At 35.7% G+C, this 19,238-nt stretch overlaps 1 protein-coding gene across 11 annotated transcripts in view; it reads left to right on the top strand.

Annotated features, from left to right (window-relative positions):
* Window positions 1-19,238, top strand: part of CEP128 (centrosomal protein 128) — a 376,215-nt gene that overhangs the window by 14,301 nt on the left and 342,676 nt on the right. For 10 of the 11 annotated variants that reach the window (XR_008299569.1, XR_008299568.1, XR_008299570.1 and 7 more), the window contains exons 3-6: window positions 1,775-1,935; window positions 3,959-4,045; window positions 16,750-16,876; window positions 17,933-18,051. Coding sequence is in view for 8 of the 11 variants with exons in the window: in XM_027066336.2 (XP_026922137.2) it covers window positions 1,789-1,935; window positions 3,959-4,045; window positions 16,750-16,876; window positions 17,933-18,051 (480 nt within the window). In the remaining 3 variants the exon portion in view is untranslated. Of the gene's footprint in view, window positions 1-285; window positions 439-1,774; window positions 1,936-3,958; window positions 4,046-16,749; window positions 16,877-17,932; window positions 18,052-19,238 lie in introns of all 11 variants that reach the window. The other variant, XM_053224787.1, reaches the window with a different exon arrangement.

Raw genomic sequence — 19,238 nt, 5'->3', positions numbered from 1 at the left:
GCCTTTTGTGTTGTGACACTTAGGGTAGGGGCTCACTCAGTTACTTTTGAGGGTCATGTTTGACCTTGTGAGTTATCAGTAGTTAAAGAGAGTGCTCAGTTTTTATCAACAATGAAAGTAATCTGAGTTCTGTTTTTATTACGGATTCTTTAATGCTTCGTTCAGCATTTATGACACTTATGTATAATTAACGTGCTTAGTTGCTGAATGTTTCATATTTTATATAAACAAAAGTCCCACGGAATTCTCAGATCAATCTCATCTTACATCTTGATGTCTCTACAGGAGTTCCATCAGATGCAGGAGTTTGAACATCTTTTATTGCTCAAAGTAATTGAAATTAATAGCTGAAGACTGTGTGTGTGTGTGTTTACCAGTGAAATTCATGCTGGAAAGTGTGATTTTCTCTTATTAAAAAATATGTAATCCTTAGTAGGGGTAAGTGAGAGGTCTTTCTTTTTCTTTTGTATTAAGTGACAGCTACACTTAATTTAGTTCATGTTTTATTTTAAATTCGGATACCTCAGTGTTTTCACTTGTTATACACATACTTTCCAGGTGCATTCAGAATAAAGATCCAGAAAGTCTAGAATACTGTAGATCATTAACAAAAGGTTTCATTACACTGCATTTAATAAACCAGAAAAAATGGCCATATAGATTTTAGGAAGATTATAACAATGTTGAAGATTGTTAACCCTCCATTAAGCAAAAAATGAAATTATTGGGATATTCAGCAAACTTCCACTTTTGATCAGTGAGTTTTCTCTCATTCTTCTCTATCCCAATATTTTTTTTTCTTTAAATTCCATAAAAGATTTTCTGAAACTTTTGAGATTGTCATGCATGAAATGATTTTCTTTTGCATTAAATCAAAAATTGGGGTAAGGATGGGAAGAAAGCATATTTAGGGAATTTTCTGCTGATGAAACTATACTCAGGATGTTTGGCTTTCTCTTTTGGTGGAGATGTTGAGGTTGCCTTCTTCTCACATACTTGTTATTATGGAATTTTTACCTCTGTTAATAGCATTTAATTCTGTATTTTAAATTAAGGTTCATGAGGGGTGCCAGGCTGGCTTAGTCAGTAGAGCATGCGACTCCTGATTTCACGCTTGTGAGTGTGAGCCCAACACTGGGTGTAGAGATGATAAAATCTCTTAAATCTCTAAAATCTCTCAGAGATAATAAAATCTCTTAAAAATAAAATCGTAACAAAAGAAGGTGCATGAGAGTGTTCACTGTACACTGAATGGGGTTTCCTTATTTTAGGTCATTTTGTGACTGTTGTATTTTTGTTTAAAGATAACACATGTTGTTACAGCTTTGTAGAACGGACGTCAGGCTAATATTGAGACCTATTAAGACCTACTAAGTCTTAGCTTAGAGAGTAACTTTTTGGTTTTTCAGTTGTAGAGATGCCAATCTACGAGCACCTTCTACCTTGCAATGTTGTAAGATTACGTGAGATACTGTATGTGAGAGTGCTTTTAAAATTTAGAAACATTGCACAAAACTAAAAGACTATTATTATTTGCAGTTGTAAACATGACTAAAATCGTATCTGAGGAATTGTTCACATGAAGTGGAAAAAATGAAGGAGAGAGAATTGCGTGGGGAAGTGACCTGTATTTTCAGGCTACGTGTTTAGAAATTGTGATATGCCAAAGGACTAATGTAATAAATACTTAAGATCACGATGCAGGTAGTTAATTTAATCTCATATGTCCATGCTCTTTCCTATTTGATTGACCTTGACCTGGGTTTGTTTTCAGGATTGTGTACATCAATGGCAGAATCCTCCAGCGATTCAGAACACTTTCGCTCTCGTGACCGATTGAGTCGATGGACTGCCAGGTCAACATACAGGGAAAGTCTAAGTCGTCCTACAGTAGGCGTCACCGAGAAGGTCAACACTATAACGAGTACTTTACAGGTTAGTTTAACAGTGGTTGCATTTAATAGATTTTCAGTAGTTTAAACTGAGAAATAGTTTTGGTTAGTGTATTAGTTTTTTGCTGCCATAGCAAATTACCACAAACTAATTATATAATTAAATAATGATATATAATTTATAATTGTTTATAATTAATAATTAAAATACCAAAGTTATTTTCTTATAGTTCTGCACATCAAAATACAACACTGGTCTCATTGGACCCAAATCAGGGTTCGGTAGGGCTGCATTCCTTCCTGGAAGCCCATGGGACTCTGTTCCTTTGCCTCTTCCAGCTTTCAGGGGCTGCCTACATTTTTTTGGGATCCTCTTCCTTCATCTTCAAAGCGAGCAAGGGTGGGTTGAGTCCTCACTTCACATCACTCTGACTACTCTTCTGCTTCCCTCTTCTACTCCTAAGGATGCTTGTGATTACATTGGGTTCGCCCAATAATCCAGGATAATATTCCCATCTCTAGGTCCTTCACTTGAGCTGTATATCATATCTACAAAATCTCTGTTGCCATGGGAGGTTACAAATACACAAGTCACAAGGATTAGGACTTGAACGTCTTATTGTGCCTAGCACAGTCAGTAAAGATATTTGAAATATGTGATAGGTTGTGGAAGCATTTTGGGATGAGGCAGTATGCCCAAATAAAATGTGTGGGAGTGAAACGAGTAGGAAGTACCACAGTTTAGCTTCTTGTGGTCATGTGCCTTTGAGAGTAATTGCTCATATTTTGACTAGGCAGATTATTCATGGATGAACAATATTGAGATGCCATTTTTATTTAGGGGCTAACTTTTGGCAGTTTGAAAGGCAACCTTTTAGAAGTTTGAGTGGAGGCAGTATATATCCTTTATGTAGAAAGGGCTTGGGAAAAGAGGTGGGTGAAGGGTAACAACACAGCCATACCGAGGGTGAGGGGGGGTGGGGGAAGAAAACTCAGAAATAGAGTTTTTTTTTTTCCCCAGCCCCTTAATCTCTTATTTTTGCTTTGCCTGGATAAGCATGGATTTTGGTTTTTAATTGCTTTGGGTTAGTATTCTTTAAAAAAAATTTTTTTTTTTAACGTTTGTTTTTGAGAGAAAGAGAGACAGAACATGAGCAGGGAGGGGCAGACAGAGAGAGAGAGGGAGACACAGAATCCAAAGCAGGCTCCAGGCTCTGAGCTGTCAGCCCAGAGCCCGATGCGGGGCTCAAACTTGTGAACCACAAGATCATGACCTGAGCTCAAGTTGGACACTTAATTGACTAAGCCACCCAGGCACCCCTGGGTTAGTATTCTTAATGAGAAGAGGCTAATTTCTGGTGGAGGGGCCATAATTTGATTTAAAACTCACAAGGCTCTTTTTAAACTTACATAAACTAGCATAACATTGGATTTTTGGAGTACAAATAAATCCTTGTACTTTCCAACCAATGAGGAGACACATTAGTAAGTGTATCTTTTTTTGAAAGAAATGCCTCCATTAATCTCTGAGGTAACACCTAGCACATTTGGGTGGAAACCATTTTTGTTGAGATTAGAACTAAATTTGTTGTTTATAGCTAAAGGTTAAAGGATACTTTTTCTTCTAATCAAGTTCCACAGTGAAGTAATAATTAAAATAACATCGTTCCTAATGATTTGCTTCTCTTATACACAATCTAAAAGGTTTGTTCTCTCAGGATTCCTTTTCTATGAAGGAGGTGTGAATTAGTTGAGGTACACAAATTAATAATGAGGAGTCTTTTCAAATTAGGGTTTTGTTCCTGACTTATCGTGGAACATTGGATAAGGATTTAAATTACGTACTTCAGATTTCACACAAGTAAATTGTGGATGGATTTGAGTTTCTCTCTCAGTGGTTTTTATATAATTTATCTGATATTTAAGAAGTACTGTATATTAATATCCAACTTAGGTAGGATATAATTGTACCTTTCACAAATGGTTGACTTAGTTGTTTGACATACTACTAAGATTGAGAAAAGCGTTGTTTGCAACAATTATTAAAATCCATTTTCTTTTTTAAGGACACCAGTCGGAACCTGCGACAAGTAGACCAGATGCTTGGACAGTATCGAGAATATAGTAATGGACAGGCGGGTGCTATAGAACATGTGAGAATGTTTACATATGTTTGTATTTTTTCTTCCCCACCTTTTTGGAAATGCAGTTGTTGAGAAGTAGGGATCTGAGATAAAGGAGAGAACCACTGTGAACCTTTAGCTTTTAGACTGCTTTACTATTTTGTAGTAGGTTAGCTTGTCAGATGGATTGCCAACCAGCTTATATAGAGTAGTCTATTGAATTTGAAAGTTTTAAGTCAAAGGAGGAAGTATTCAGGATGTTAATTAAATTGAGACTCACTAAATTTGGGCTGGGGATACTCCTCATGGGAGTTAAGAATTTTATGGAGGGTTTCTTTTAAAGTAATACATGCTCATTGTTTAAATAAATTATAAAACTATCTCTTAGCTCCTCTCAGTTCTACTCCAAAGAGGTAACGATCTGACAGTTCCTTGTGTATCCTTCCAAGCATGTTCTATGCATGTATACACATAACTACCTTATTAATAATAGGAGTTAATTCTTTGCTTTTTAGTTTATTAGTGAAAACTTAAAAAATATTAAGTAGTAGCAGGAACAAACCTACTTTGTCATGTTGAATGTTAGATGCATAATTATGGTAGCAAATTCCCTTTGAATTGAGGAATTGAGAAATGAAATTATGTGTTAGATAAACTTCTGTATAGATAAACATTTAAAACACAAAATGTACTCTATGGCATTAAGCCTCTGTAGGAGGCCTAGAGCTGAATGATGCTGAACTTTGGGGGTGTGGTTTTATACACAGGAGGTAAATAAACTCAACAAGTATTCCATTTCCATCTGAGTTATTAAGTACATAGAATGCAAAGCTACTCATAAAATTAAGACACAGGAGAGCAAGAGTCTTTGATTTTGCTTTAGGTCATTCCTTAGTCCGGTCTACATTCTCTTCCTTAGTTCCCCCAAATTATTGGTCTGTTAAAACAGTTGGCTCTCAGTGTTTTTTCCCTGCAGCATACAGAGGAGTCTGTCATTCATTGTCTTCTATTAATACTTACTCATGAGAGTGATGATTTTTACCCTGCCACCTGTAAGTTACCTCGGGCAAGATCTGCCATAATCTGTGGGAATATGTATAATTTGGAAAGAGTATTTCCCATGACAAGTGATTCTGATGGGCTCCTCAATGAAAATTGCTTTCTTAGCATGAAATCGTTTTATTTACTGGTATGGAATAGATCATACCTTAAAAGTGAGGTGGGTTTTTGTTTTGTTTTGTTTTGTTTTGTCTTTTTGTTTTTGATTAAGATCCCTTTAGTTCTAATTTATTTTTTAATTTACATCCGAGTTAGTTAACATACAGTGCAATGATGATTTCAGGAGTAACTCCAGTGATTTGTCACCTACGTATAATACCCAGTGCCTATCCCAACAAGTGTCCTCCTTAAAGCCCTTTGCCCAGTTAGCCCATTCCTCCACCCACAATCCCTCCAGCAACCCTGTTTGTTTTCTGTACTTAAGAGTATCTTATGGTTTGTCCCCATCCCTGTTTTTATTTTATTTTTGCTTCCCTTCCCTTATGTTCATCTGTTTTGTATCTTAAATTCCACATATGAGTGAAGTCATATGATATTTGTCTTTCTCTGACTAATTTCATTTAGCATAATACCCTCTAGTTCCATCCATGTTGTTGCAAATGGCAAGATTTCATTCTTTTTGATCACCAAGTAATATTCCATCGTGTGTATACATATATACACACCATGTCTTCTTTATCCATTCATCTGTTGATGGACATTTGGGCTCTTTCCATACTTTGGCTATTGTTGATAGCGCTGCTATAAACATTGGGGTGTATGTGCCCCTTTGAAACAGCACTTCTGTATCCTTTGGATAAATACCTAGTAGTACAATTGTAAATCAATGTGTGTTTTGTTTAGGGAGGGACCCTGGAGAGTAATTTTGTTTTTCTTTTGGAGGCTATGCTGCAACTCCTATAAGTCTTCTTGCTATAAAACCTACTGTTTTCTTTCTCTTCCTTCCTTCCTTCCTTCCTTCCTTCCTTCCTTCCTTCCTTTCGAGAGCAAGAGGGAGAGAGAACACATGCGAGTGAGGGAGGGGCAGAGGGAAAGGGAAACAAAGAATCTCAAGGAGGCTCTGTGCTCAGCTTAGAGAACCCTGTAGGGCTTGATCTCAGATCATAACCTGAGCTGAAATCGAGAGTTGGAGCTTAACCAACTGAGCCACCCTGGCGCCACCGCCCTTTTTTAAAACATTTTTTTTTTTTTTTTTTTAGTTAATCCACTATTTAACTGTTAAAAATTTCTCTATGCTAAATATACATTGCCTTGTTGAAATTAGCATTTCTTTTTTGAAATACGAGAGACTTTCTGTAAAGTGAGACCAATTTGCTTGCTATAGGGAAGACAAGAATTTTTATTAACTTAGATTATATAAATGATTCTGTTGCTCCACCTTATGAAATGGATAAGTGATGTGTTTGTGTATATCTATGCGTATTTAATATTTGTTTTATTGGGTTTTAACTTTGTGAACATAATTTACAGAAGTTGAGAGGAAATCTAAACATTTGATGTAGTGTTTCCCTCCTGAGATGATCTTCCCCAACAATAGAACTGTGAGAATTACTCCTGTTGGTTTGTAAAGCCTAAGGGTCAAGAGTCCGGTCACTTTTTTGATGACGTTTACTTGAAATATATACATCATTTCACTTTTTTCCCTTGAATCTTTATAACCTCCAATCCTATATTTTATTTTTTGCTCCTTAAATGTGAAGGTCTCTCTATGAGGAGTTGAGAGCAGTGTTAAAGCATCAGCAATGGGTCTGTAGGACCTTCTAGAGAAGCAGCACCTTCCTTTTCTTGGTCTCTTTGGGAATTTCTCCATATGCTTAGTATATCCCAGACACTTTTTGTATATTAACTCATTTAGTTCTCTCAATAATCCCATTAGGTAGGTACTTTGATTATCCTCATTTGCAAGATAAAAACGCCGGGCACAGAATGCTGGCTAACTTGCCCATGGTCTCATAGCTAGTTAGCAACAGACCCATGGATAGGCTGTTATCCCAAAGCTCAGCATCAGGATTCATTTACCTCACTGAGTCATGGTTGCTCACATTTTTGTGATGCTGTGAGTTCATATTTCTGAAGATTGGGATTTTGGATTCAAAGTTTGAAGGGCTAAATACTTTATGTTGCTAAACTACATTTTAGAGATTATTCTAACTGACTGAACAGCAGAAACCCACTGTCACACAAGTCATTAATGTTACAGCTGATACAATGTCCAGAATGAGAGTTAGGTGAGACAAATAGAGAAATAGAATTGGGAAGAAATCTGGCACTGAGCTAGAATCGGCATTGACAGATTGTCAAAGTTGGCAGGTCTAGCTGCCACTTAGGCAATATGTGGGTTCTGCAACTTGCCTACATCAGCATCAATTTTTCCCTTCCTCCTAAATAACAACCACTGATTTTTTTTTTTTTTTTACTAGCCTTTTTTGCAGCCATTCCAAATGATCCGTATTTAGTTGATAGTATGTCTCAGGGTCTTTGGGCCCAATGAACTTCTTGACTTTATGGAGTGTCAATTTGCATTATTTCTCATGCTGTAAATTTCTTGGGAGGTCTGGGACATTTGGGCAAAAGGGGACCTGTGGGGAAGGTTTTATTTGAAAGCTTACTGTGAAGATTTGGAATATATTATACTCCTGTACTAAATAGTGCAATTGATAAGCTTAGTATTTAAAATATTTCTAAAACTGTGCATTCCTATTCATGAGAGAATGGGGTCTGTTTTTGTGTTAATACTGTAAAAATGGAATGCCCTCAAGAAAGAATATTCAACATAAAAAGTTAATACCTTTTGCAGTGGAAATTTGGACTGTAGCTGAGACTCCAGTAGTTAATATTGGTTATAAAAGAAAAATACAATTGTCTTGATTCAAATCAGCAGACTTTTTAAGTTCATATTTTAAAGTAAAGATTGTTGAAAATATCGTAATATCAGATTGGTGAAGATATAGTAATATGAAATTAGAACTTAGACTTGCATTCATATGTAATTTCTCTTCTAATTAAGTACTCTGATTAAAATTTCCTTTTGAGAGTAATAGGATGCTACCATCTGGCATATGGACTTTGGAAATTTGAATGTTAAATAAAAAGTGGAGGTTTTTTTGTTCTATTCAGTGGGTTTCACTTCTCAATATACTTAGTGACATCCCAGAATGATAATGGTAATGGTTGAGGGCCAGGCACAAACCACTTGTAATATCCCAAAGCTAATGGTATCTGCCCTTTTTTTCTGGCTGAGTTTTCCTAATTGTCCTGAAGGTGAGACTTGTTCAGTCTTTTAATAACGTTAAAGTTAAGTAGTAAGAGTCTATGGGTAAGAAATTATAATCAAACAAATTCTGTTATGACTTTTTTATAAATGTATTTTGGATCTTAAGAATTAGGTTCTTGGAGTATATTTAAAATTATATTACTAAGTCCTTCATGAAACTGCTGGACAGGAGAATAATTTTTACAGAATTTTGCTTTGAGGGTAATGGAGAAATGTAGACTCTGGAGTCAGACTTGAAATTTAATCCTGATTTTTCCACTAGAAACCATTTCATTGACTTTGGACAAGTTACTAAACTTTTCTAAACTTGAGTTTCATCATCTGAAAAATGAACATAGTTATATATCCCTCATTATAACTAACATTTAGTGAAGTGGTCACACAGTCACACTGTTTAGAAACTTGCTAAACATTCATGTTTCTGTTGTTTCTTTAATTCATCTGATAATCCCTACCTTGAAGCATTTGCTGTGTTCTTTTTTAAAAAAGTTTTTTTAATGTTTATTTTTGAGAGAGAGAGCGAGTCTGTGCGTGCGCAAGTCAGGGAGGGGCAGAGAGCAAGGAAGACACCGACTCTGAAGCAGGTTCCAGGCTCTGAGCTGTCAGCCTAGAGCCCAATGTGAGGCTGTAACTCACGAGCTGTGAGATCATGACCTGAGCTGAAGTCCGATGCTTAACCGACTGAGCCACCCAGGCGCTCCTTGTTTGCTGTGTTCTTAATGTAGTACGTGGTACATTCCAGGCACTCAGTATTTTCCTTTCTTTGAATTCATTGGGCTCAGACTCAGTTTCATTTGTGTATCATTGTGACTATAAACAACATAATATGTTGCAACATTCACAGGGATATGTATGTCTGATTATTTTGACTTCAAAGTATATGCTAAATTAGACAACATACATAAGATTACTTTTTATCCATCTTGTGTTCATGAGTATGTCTGTCCACTCATAATACATTAAGATGCTAATAAGAGCACACTCCATCTTCCATGAGTGCTCATTTATTAACATCAAAATATTATATACAAATATTTTTTGAATACTTTCAAAATTATTAGAATGTAGTGGTATACGGGCTTTGAATATATGGGAGTTCATTTAAAAATGAAATAGTTACATAAATAAAAATGATGTATTTTTGTAAGGGAGTTTTTCAATTTCAGGAATACTATTATGGGCTCATATTTCCATAAATCAGCATATGGAGAGAGGTTAGGCAAAGCAGCTGGAGCTAATGATCTTTTGGTAAATAAAAAATAAGATAGCAGCAACCATTTTAAAAATACATTTGAGCAACAGATGGTGGGACTGGAAAAATATGCAAACCATAAATTTTCACTCTTGTTTAATTTTTTAAAACTCTTCTCCTCCCCCTCCTCCTCTTCCTTCTTGTTTTAATAGTAGAAGATAAATAGACTGTGAGGAACCAAAATAGAGCTGATACAATTAATTCTACAACCAATGTATTTTGTAGTCTCTTGTCAGGTAAGCTTTGGAATTGTGTAGAAAAATAGTCAGTGAAGGAAAGCCAGGCATAAAAGCACTTAAAGTGTCCATGGATGACATCATTATCCTGGACAGAAGTTTTAAAATGGCATCTTTTCTGCCTCTCCTGTTAGCCTGCATTTTTGCCAAGCTGACCTCTAACATGTGTGAATCGAAGTACTTTAATTTTTTGATGTCATTATTATAGACATATCTGAACTTACAACACTGTTTCTGTGGTCACCAGTGCTATATATGTTGTGAATGTTTGCTGAATCCTGACTCTTTAGTGTTAGGTGAAAATAAAACTAAGTCATTAAGCAGAATATTTAGATATTTCTAATTTCTGCTGAACTATGTAGCTAAGTCAATGCAGTTATCCATACCTGGCCAAATTTGCATGCATTTCTGTATAATCTGTGTTATGTTAGGGGACATATTTTCTTAGTATGAAAATAAGAGACAACTTAGAGTAAAAAAAGTACCTGAAGAAACTGAATGGAATCTTTACATAGTTTCCAGAATTCAAGGCCTACTTTAAAGTGCAGCATTTATAACTTTTACCAAGGTTATTGCTGGCTTTTTTTTCCCCCTTCAGTTGTGTTTTTATTTGTGTGGAAGGTAATTAGTTGATGAGTGGTAGCTAGTATATTTGTGTGTGAATAATCACTATCCTTTGTGTATTTCTATTATGGTCTCTAGAATAATGGTAAATATCTTTTAAGAATTTCCTAATGACTATTTTTGTGTGATTATTTTCCCCCCTCTCACAGTGAACATAGTCAAGGATAGAATTAGTTTTTTAGAGAATGTGAATTTGTGAGATACATTATTAGTGAAGCAGTTACTGTTGCTATATATTTACCAAAAAAGTTGATACATCTCATCTTCCCATATTGAAGCCTAATTTTATTGAATGGCTTTTCTTAGGTATTTCTGATAGTGTTGGTGGAGTTGATGCCTAGTTTCCTAGCTGTTTACTATTGCTTGGAAACTTTGCCTTCCTAGGGACTGGTCAAGAAATTTGCTCTTACAAATTTTGGAAAGTCAGTATTTTTAACCTAAAAAAGCGGACCAGAGCTGCTGGTCCCCAGTAGATAGAGTTAACATATTCTTGGCTGAATACTGCTTTAAAACCGCTACTGGATGCATGGAGCAGCCGTTTGAGGACCCTGAAAAGCAAATACGGGCAGTTCTGATTGCATGGTTTGGCTGTGCATGAGTTCCATTACCCCAGTTTGTTCAAATAACACCAGTCCCTAAACAGCACAGTTTGAATTTCAGTTAACAAAGTTTGTTAACTGTGAGTAACTGCAAAAAGTTCAAACTTTGCTTCTAGTTCTTCATTTCACATATTACTATGTAAATAGCAGATCACTGCTTTTGAAGTCTGTTGCTGATTGGTCATAGGTAATAAAACACACGGTTGTGTTACTTCCTTGTCTTCTAATGATAAACCAGTTTGCCATTTTACAAGAACAACAAATAATAAAGGGATTGGCTAACAGTGCAACAATGAGATGGAAAGTGATCATGCTGGGAGTGAAAGTTGAATCATATTATGGAGGAGTTATATGTGGAATTATAAAGACATGACTGAGAGTGGGAATATTGACGCTGCTGCTACTCAAGGGTCCCTAGATTGCCTACAACTGCCATAACAAAAACTACCTTATACTGAGCAAACTAATCTTCCCTAGGCATTATTCTAATTATTTTACGTACATTGTCTTACTGTATCCTCTAACGAAAGTATGTGAGAGTTATTATCTGATATGGTGTGAAATATATGGATAGGAGCAGAAGCAGCATAGCTGAGGAAATCACTGCTAGGCTTCCCTCTGGACTTTCTGAATCATGTGTTTTTTGTTTGTTTGTTTGTTTGCTTTTGTTTTTAACCAATCACACCTCTTATTTGGAGAACCCATTGCTGCCTGGATGATCTCCTTTCATAGACTTGGTTTGCAATATAGTTAGTCCTTTTGAGTTATACACTCTTTTCCAGTTCATTAAACTTGCCTTCTATTTTAGTCTCTAATTAGAGTTCTCCTTTTCCTCCTCCTCCTCCTCCTCCTTCTTCTTTTTAAAGTTTAAAGGCACAGAGAGAGGGGGAGAGAGAGAGAATCCTGAGCAGGCTCCTCATTGATAGCGTGGAGCCCGATGTGGGGCTCAAACTCAGGAACCCTGAGATCATGACCTGAGCTGAAATCTAGAGTTGGACACTTAACCGAGTGAGCGACCCAGGAGCCCCTCTGATTAGAGTTTTTCCAAATAGAGTCTTCACAGAGCTTACAGAGCTCTATGAGAATTTTAAAATTTGATATTTTTATTTTAATGGTAATCTAAAAGCTTATGTTTTACAAAATTTCATTTATTTACTAGTTGCCAAAATAATGAGTTGGTTTCCTACTCAAAAGTAGTGACCAAGGACTTTTTTTCTCTTTGAGGATTAGCAACTCACATATTTATGAGTATTTGAAGTGTTTGAATCCATTGTAGTTCATATTTCTATTGATGCTCAAATTATTTCATCATTTCCTAGAGGGAGATCTCTTGACTTCTGAGTTTGAAGGCATGTCTTGACAATTTGGATAAACTACCTTATAATTGCCCTTCAGTTTCAGTGACCAAGTTTCATTTGTATTTATCCCAGTACATAGTAGTAATGCTTCAATTATTTTATTCTAACATCAAATGAAAGGAGATAAGCGAATAGACCTAAAATGTAAGTAATACATTTATGTCAAGTTGAGGTGAAAAAAATGCGCCATAACATGTTCTGGGATGCGGGGCTTATAGTATTTCAGATAGGGGAAATTGGGTGAAAATGGAGGCATCACTTGGTATGTATAGAGATAGTGATGCTAAACTCTTAGAACCTGTACCATTGGAGTCTGTACCATAGTCTTGTGGGGAGCGTTACTTAGTTTCAGCAAAAAGACATCATCCATCATAGTAAATCTTAAATGAGTTTTATTAGTATTTTTTTTTCTTTGTTTAGTGTTTTTTTTTGTTTTGTTTTTTGTTGCTTTGTTTTGTTTTTTCATTTAATTTCAAGTTGGGCCTGCTTTTTGCATCTAGTTAAGGGTTAAAATCCTAAAGAATATGGAACAACTTTCATAATATCATTATCTCTTTATCTCTTTGTTTTTGTGTTTTAAGAGTTATTGGCTTCATACATCATGATTAGATTTTGTGCAGTATCTCTTGTGTTACTCCTACTTGAAATGTAGATTTTAATTCTATTACATTTTTAGTTTTGTATCTTAGGATCTGTTTTTGCCATATTTGTAGGAGTAATTAAAAAATGTTTACCTTTTACCATTTACATTATAGTTCTTGGTTTTTATATATCAGCCTGTTTATCTGTTCAGTGGCCTAGATATCTTTTTAGAGTTTTAAAATGAGGTTGCCAAATAATTGGTCTAACCTTTTATAAATTTCCAACATTTATTATTACTTCTAGATTTTAGGGTAATGTATCATTTGTCTTATTCTGTACTATTTTCCATATGGTTCCATGGTGGGGTTTTATTTTGGTTTTGTTTTTGTTACTAGGAAGTGTGTGTGTGTGTGTGTGTGTGTGTGTGTGTGTGTGTGTGTGAATGTGTGTATAAATTCATTTTATTCATCAGCTTTTAGTTCCAGCTTAGGGTTTGTTAGCAAATAAACCCACATAAAAAGGATGCTGGTAAGTTCTCCTTCTGGCATCAGTAGATAAGATTATTTGGGATCAGCTCTCCTATTTGGAACAGTTAGAAAAGCAAAAAAAAAAAAAGAGGTGGGCGCCTGGGTGGCTCAGTTAGTTGAGCATCTGACTCTTGATCTCAGCTCAGGTCATGATTCCAGGGTCATGGGATTGAGCCCCATGTCAGGCTCTGCTCTGAGCATGGAGTCTGCTTAAGATTCTCTCCTTCTCTCCCTCCCTCCCCCTCTGCCCACTTGCCTTGCTCATGTGCTTGCTCTGTCTCTTCTATAATACCAAAAGTGAAGTAAAAAATAATACTGTGACTGTGAATCTAGCAGAGAAGAACCAAGGCTGCGGGGAACTTTATAGTCTAGGTCTGATAAAGCTCTGGCAAAAATGGAAGTCTAGAAGGAGTCCTGCATCTGGGACTCTTCTCTTAAGTTAGTAGCTGATTTCAAAAGAGATTGCTTAGAAGCAGAGAGGGTAGGATGAAAGCTATCAATAGACTGAAGAGGCCGGGGAGACCAAAACTAGAATTTAGGAATCTTCCAGCTTTCATTTGAGACCCCAAAGAGTGATAGTGTAGGAAAAATGATGAGGTGAAAATGAGAGAAGAGATGAACTGAAAAATAGACCAGCCCTGGTGGGAGCAGAAGCCCAGTTTTCAGTCATCTTGGTTCCTAACTAGATTAAGGTGGTTTCAGTTTCCTGGTGATTCTAGCCTGACTTTGTCCTAGAAGAAAAACCAAATCTCTTCTGAAGGAAGATGTCATCATCTAGAGTTTCAAATAATCTCCACAAGTTTTCATATACAATGTCTATGACATGATAATCAGGCATAAGAAAATATAAGAGGTGACTGAAAATCAAGGGAAAAAACAGACAATAGAAACATACATGCTAATATTAAAAAAAAAAATCTGATTAACCTGTTCAAGAAATTAAAAGACAAGATTGAGGATTTTGACAAAGAATTGGAAACCCCCAAAAAAGAACCAAATGAAAATTACAGAAACTGAAAAATATAACTAAAATAAGCAAATAAATAAAAACCAATCCTGTTGAGTATAGGTTAAATAGCTGTTTTTTACCAAAAAATGGCTGGAACTGATCCATGAATTCAGCAAAGTCGCAGTATATAAAATCAATGCACAGAAATCAGCTGCATTCCTATACACCAATAATGAAACAACAGAGAAATCAAGGAATAGATCCCATTTACAATTGAATTGGACGATAGGCCAGCATAAGGTATCCAAAAAGAAAAATGGATGAATGAAAGAACCAAATAATTCAGAAAACGATGACATGGGATTTGGTAAAAAGATAGCTTGAATATATCTCAATTTTCAGAAGGAGAGGGAGGAGAGAAAGGGGCAGAAACAGTATTTGAAGAGATGATGGCTGAGAATTTATAACAGGGAAGATACTGAGGTACAGGTTCTATGATCTCTATGGGTCAAAGATGGGATAACTACAAGTAAAGCTTCACATTGTCATATCACAGTAAAGACATTAACAATCATAGTCAAACAGAAAATCTTAATAACTAGAGCTTAAAAGGGCAGACAACTCACAAAAAGAGCAGTAATAAGAAACAGCAGCTGACTTTGCTTCTAAAAGGATAATGACATCAGGCTTCACTTGAAAGATGTGAATAATAAAGATAAACAAGAAAAAGTTAATAGAGCTGGTTCTGTCACTAACTTGTGTGATCTAAAGTCATTTTACATTTCCAGTCCATTTTTCATGTTATAGTTTAGATTTGAGCTTCTTAACATGGTTTTACTTTATTTGGAGCTTACCCTAGGTTATTGATACACTGTTTTGTGTTCACTGTGTAAATACTTTGGTCTACTTACATGTTAGATTTAATGTTACTTATGTATAAATTACTCTCAAGGTCGACCTTGTTTTCCTGGGCCTCATCTGTTTATTTCTCTGGATTAATAGGCTGGGTTCTATAGCTAGTGAATGCACAGGCAGGATGGTTTGGGTATGTAGATCTCAATTTAGAGAAGTAGGGGACAGAGGTGTGGAAAATTACCTCCCCCCCCCCCCCCCGAAATGAGAACATTAGAGGTACATTCTTGAAATTTTATTTCTTTTAATCCAGAATTTTAACCTTGGTTTTCTAGCAGAGCTAAAGCCAGATAACCAAAAATGAAAGGGTTTGCTCATTTGTGATTCATATTCTTGTGTTTCATCTTGTGCTTTCCCTTCAATGGAGGCTACCTTTTTTTCTGCACAGTTCCCCAAGGAGACAACTCGTTTTCTTCATAAGTGATGTTCTACTCTTTAATTCTGGCTGAATTTAGGAAACCCTCTCCTCTCAATCAGTTTTTTTGACATTCTCTTTAAAGAGTTATGGGTGACTTGTTCTATGGATCAGTTCATTATTAATATTATGTTTTATTTATCCTTGGATAGGATGCCTAGACTTTCAGGTTCTGAATTCCTAGCAATTCAGGGTATGTGGATTTTCTTCAGCTTTAATCTCTGTTCCCTTGGGTTTCATTTGAAACCTCTTTTCAGGTCTGTAGCTGGGTACAGCTCTGGACATTATTCTTTGTATTTGGTGTCTTTTTATTTAATACAGCCTTTTAGGTCAAAAAGATGTTTTCTTATAACCCCTGTTGGCTGACTCCCTAATAATCTGAAGAGAGCATTTGGACAACTGTAATCCCTAGTATGTATTAACAATTTGACATCTGACCACATAGTTTTCTGGGATTTGAAGTCTTTGAATCAAGAATTTAAAAAATGTTCTGATACACAATTGGACAGTGCACATGATTTTAATAGAAGCAGTCACTCTAAGAGCTGGTCAGTTTCCTGTTTGTTACAGATCTGGGGCTTCTAAAGGAATGTTTACAAGAGAGGAAGACTTTCCTTTCAGACACATTGGCCTTCTTATGTTTCTAAGCATGGGTGGCACATACATTAAACATTTTATCTGGAGACATCTCTTTCACATTCTGCTAATAGAAAGATGGAATAGGTAGCAACAGATGTTATTTAAAACCAGATGTTAGAATTGGCTCTAGAATATTTATGTTTACTATGTTTCTATTTCCTAACATAACTTACTTCAAATTTTTTTCGGATATAAAGTCTCTTTGGAAAGTCAGATTTTTCTGAAACAGCTTTAAAAATCTCTTGTCTGTTTGTATTTGGAGTTGTTTAAAGAGAATAAATTTTCCTTCACTATATTCTTTAATTTAGTTAAAAGAAAGCTTGGAACAATCAATAGGCCAATTGCGGAGTCAGCGTTTATTGAGAAACTCAGGAGGGAGAAGTATTTCTGTTACAAGTCTGAGTGCAAGTGACCTCGATGGTGGCACTGTGACAGGTAAACTCTTCAGAGATGTTTTGAAACCTTCCCCTCCCCCCTTTTGTTTTGTTTTGTTTTGTTTTGTTTTACAGATATTCCTGAAGTACATATTGAATGCATTTAATCTTTGGAGAAATAGAACCCATACATAAAATCATACAAATGATGTTTAGAAGATGCAGTTGTCAGTTATTTTATGGTGCCTAATTTGAAGTGTGTTCAGTGAGACTTTGTTACTCTATTACTTTTGTTCTCAGACTCGGTAGACCACAGAGGGTTTTACCTGACAAAACTTGGATTTAATTGTCTGCTTCTAATCAAAAGCAACACACAAATAGGATTTACTGTGTGTTATACTTTTTCGATTAGAAGTCTTGTCCCAGCTTCACAGTTTTTCAAAGTCTGATTAAGAAATATCCTATGACACTTGTTAAAAACAGGTGAATTTTATCTTTGGTGTGCAGCTAGATTTCAATGGCTAGATTAAAGCTGATAACACTTGGTTTGCCTGTAGTTAATCCTACTTAATACTTTCCTACAGCACTGAGATCACATATGAATAGAAAAGTATGCAGTGAAGAGAGGTGATTTAGATAGAAGTGAATATTAGCAAGTTGCATTGTTAATAATGCTATTGATCATGATAATAAGGATTAAAAATTGGACACAACCAGCTAATCTTTTTCATGTAGTTTTTATTGATTTTTAAACTATGTTCAGATTTTAGATTACTTTGTTGGAAAAATTCTGTTTTATTGGTATTAAGTTATATTTTAGAGAGAGAAGTTATTTTTATTTTCCAATTTATTATTTTTAAAAGAATATATTGCTTCTTTGAAAAGTATAGCAAATTAGAACTTTTGATATTTTCTATTTCTGTGTTATTTCTGTTGCTCATTTTATCTGCTTTAAGAACAAGATGAGTGCCACTTTGTGGCCTTAGCAAGATACTTGGGAAATAGTCTGGGTTAGGGCGTGTGTATATCCATGACTGATGTATATTTTCTGAGCAAGATTTTACACGTTTCTTCTCCTGCATGTTTTTATTCTCTCCGTTTTGTTTCATCTCTAAAGAGAGCTACCGTTTTCCACCTACCTCACCTCTCAAGGACTATGGGGATCATCAGGGGAGTAAACGAATTAGGTCCAGAACTGGTGTCCGATTTGTTCGGGAGACTGACGACATGGGCCAGGTACTTTGTACTAGTCTGTAATCTGCTTTTATCTTTTTTTTTTTTTTTCTTTTTAAACCAAGTAAACTATTTTATTTTCAGTGTACTAATTATCATTTATTTTGTACTTTGTTCTGGAGGATTATGTTTTGTAGAATATTTAAAAATGAGTTTAGTTTTGAACAATGTTTTATTTCCTTGTTCAGGTGGCTCATTCTTCGGTAAGCCCTGCTAAGTCAGCTACTTTCTATTTTGCTAATTTTGGTTTAGTGTAAACAAGTTAGTCCTTGTGTGGTTAACCTATTGATTTTTTTCATTGGTATTTTTCTGATTGTTGAATCATTGGTAGAGTTACTTAATTAGAAGCAAGAAATTTCATACTCTTTCCATGTATTTCATGTATTCAGTAAAGATTTTGGAAGTATTCATTCTAAGGGCATATATCTTTTTCTGCTTCTTTAAGCTTCCATACAAGAGCTGAAAAAATGTTTCTTGTTGCTTTGTGTAGCTAAATTAATTAGACAAAAGCTAGAGGATGTTCCTGACTTTGAGGTTTTTGTCTTGGTGGTTTCAGGATTGCAGCCTCAGAGCTTGTCAGGATACTCACCTGTAGCTTTTGCTTGTTACAGATTAAGACAGAGATAACAGAACCAAGTGCATGAGATGTCCCCTTGTAGAAACTTTTCCTTTACTGTGTGGGTTTTGGTTTTTTTTTGGTAGGTGCAATTTACTAGCGTGTATTGTATGATTAAGCCTAGAGCAGAGAACAATATCCTAATGTTGTTCATTTACTTTTCCATTCTGTTTATTTAGTGCCATTGTTCTGGGACGGTGCTTGTGCTTGGGAATAGAGATAAACAAAGACCTTGTGTTTTTGTGGAGTTTGTAATCTAAGGGGAGGGGCTAGATATTAAATAAGTACACAGATGGATCCATAATTGTGAACTGAGATGCATGCTGAACAGTAAGCATAGGGTCATGGGAGTGTGTGGTAGAGGGACTTGCTCCAGACAGGGAAGGCTTCTTGAAGAAAGGCTGAGCTGAAATCTGAAAGTTGAGTGAATCATTTTGGGTAGAACAGATACCTTGATAGGAAGGAAGCTAACACCTAGGGCAACTTAAAGGCCATGTGGCTGAAGAAGTATGAAGGACCAAGACTATGCATAGTCTTTGTAAGAGGATAACAATTATTTTGAAAAGATCATTCC

Source organism: Acinonyx jubatus, chromosome B3 (genome assembly GCF_027475565.1).
Source record: "Acinonyx jubatus isolate Ajub_Pintada_27869175 chromosome B3, VMU_Ajub_asm_v1.0, whole genome shotgun sequence".
Classification (NCBI taxonomy): domain Eukaryota; kingdom Metazoa; phylum Chordata; class Mammalia; order Carnivora; family Felidae; genus Acinonyx; species Acinonyx jubatus.
The sequence above is the reverse complement of the archived record's forward strand: the minus strand, read 5'-3'. Positions and strand labels throughout refer to the sequence as shown.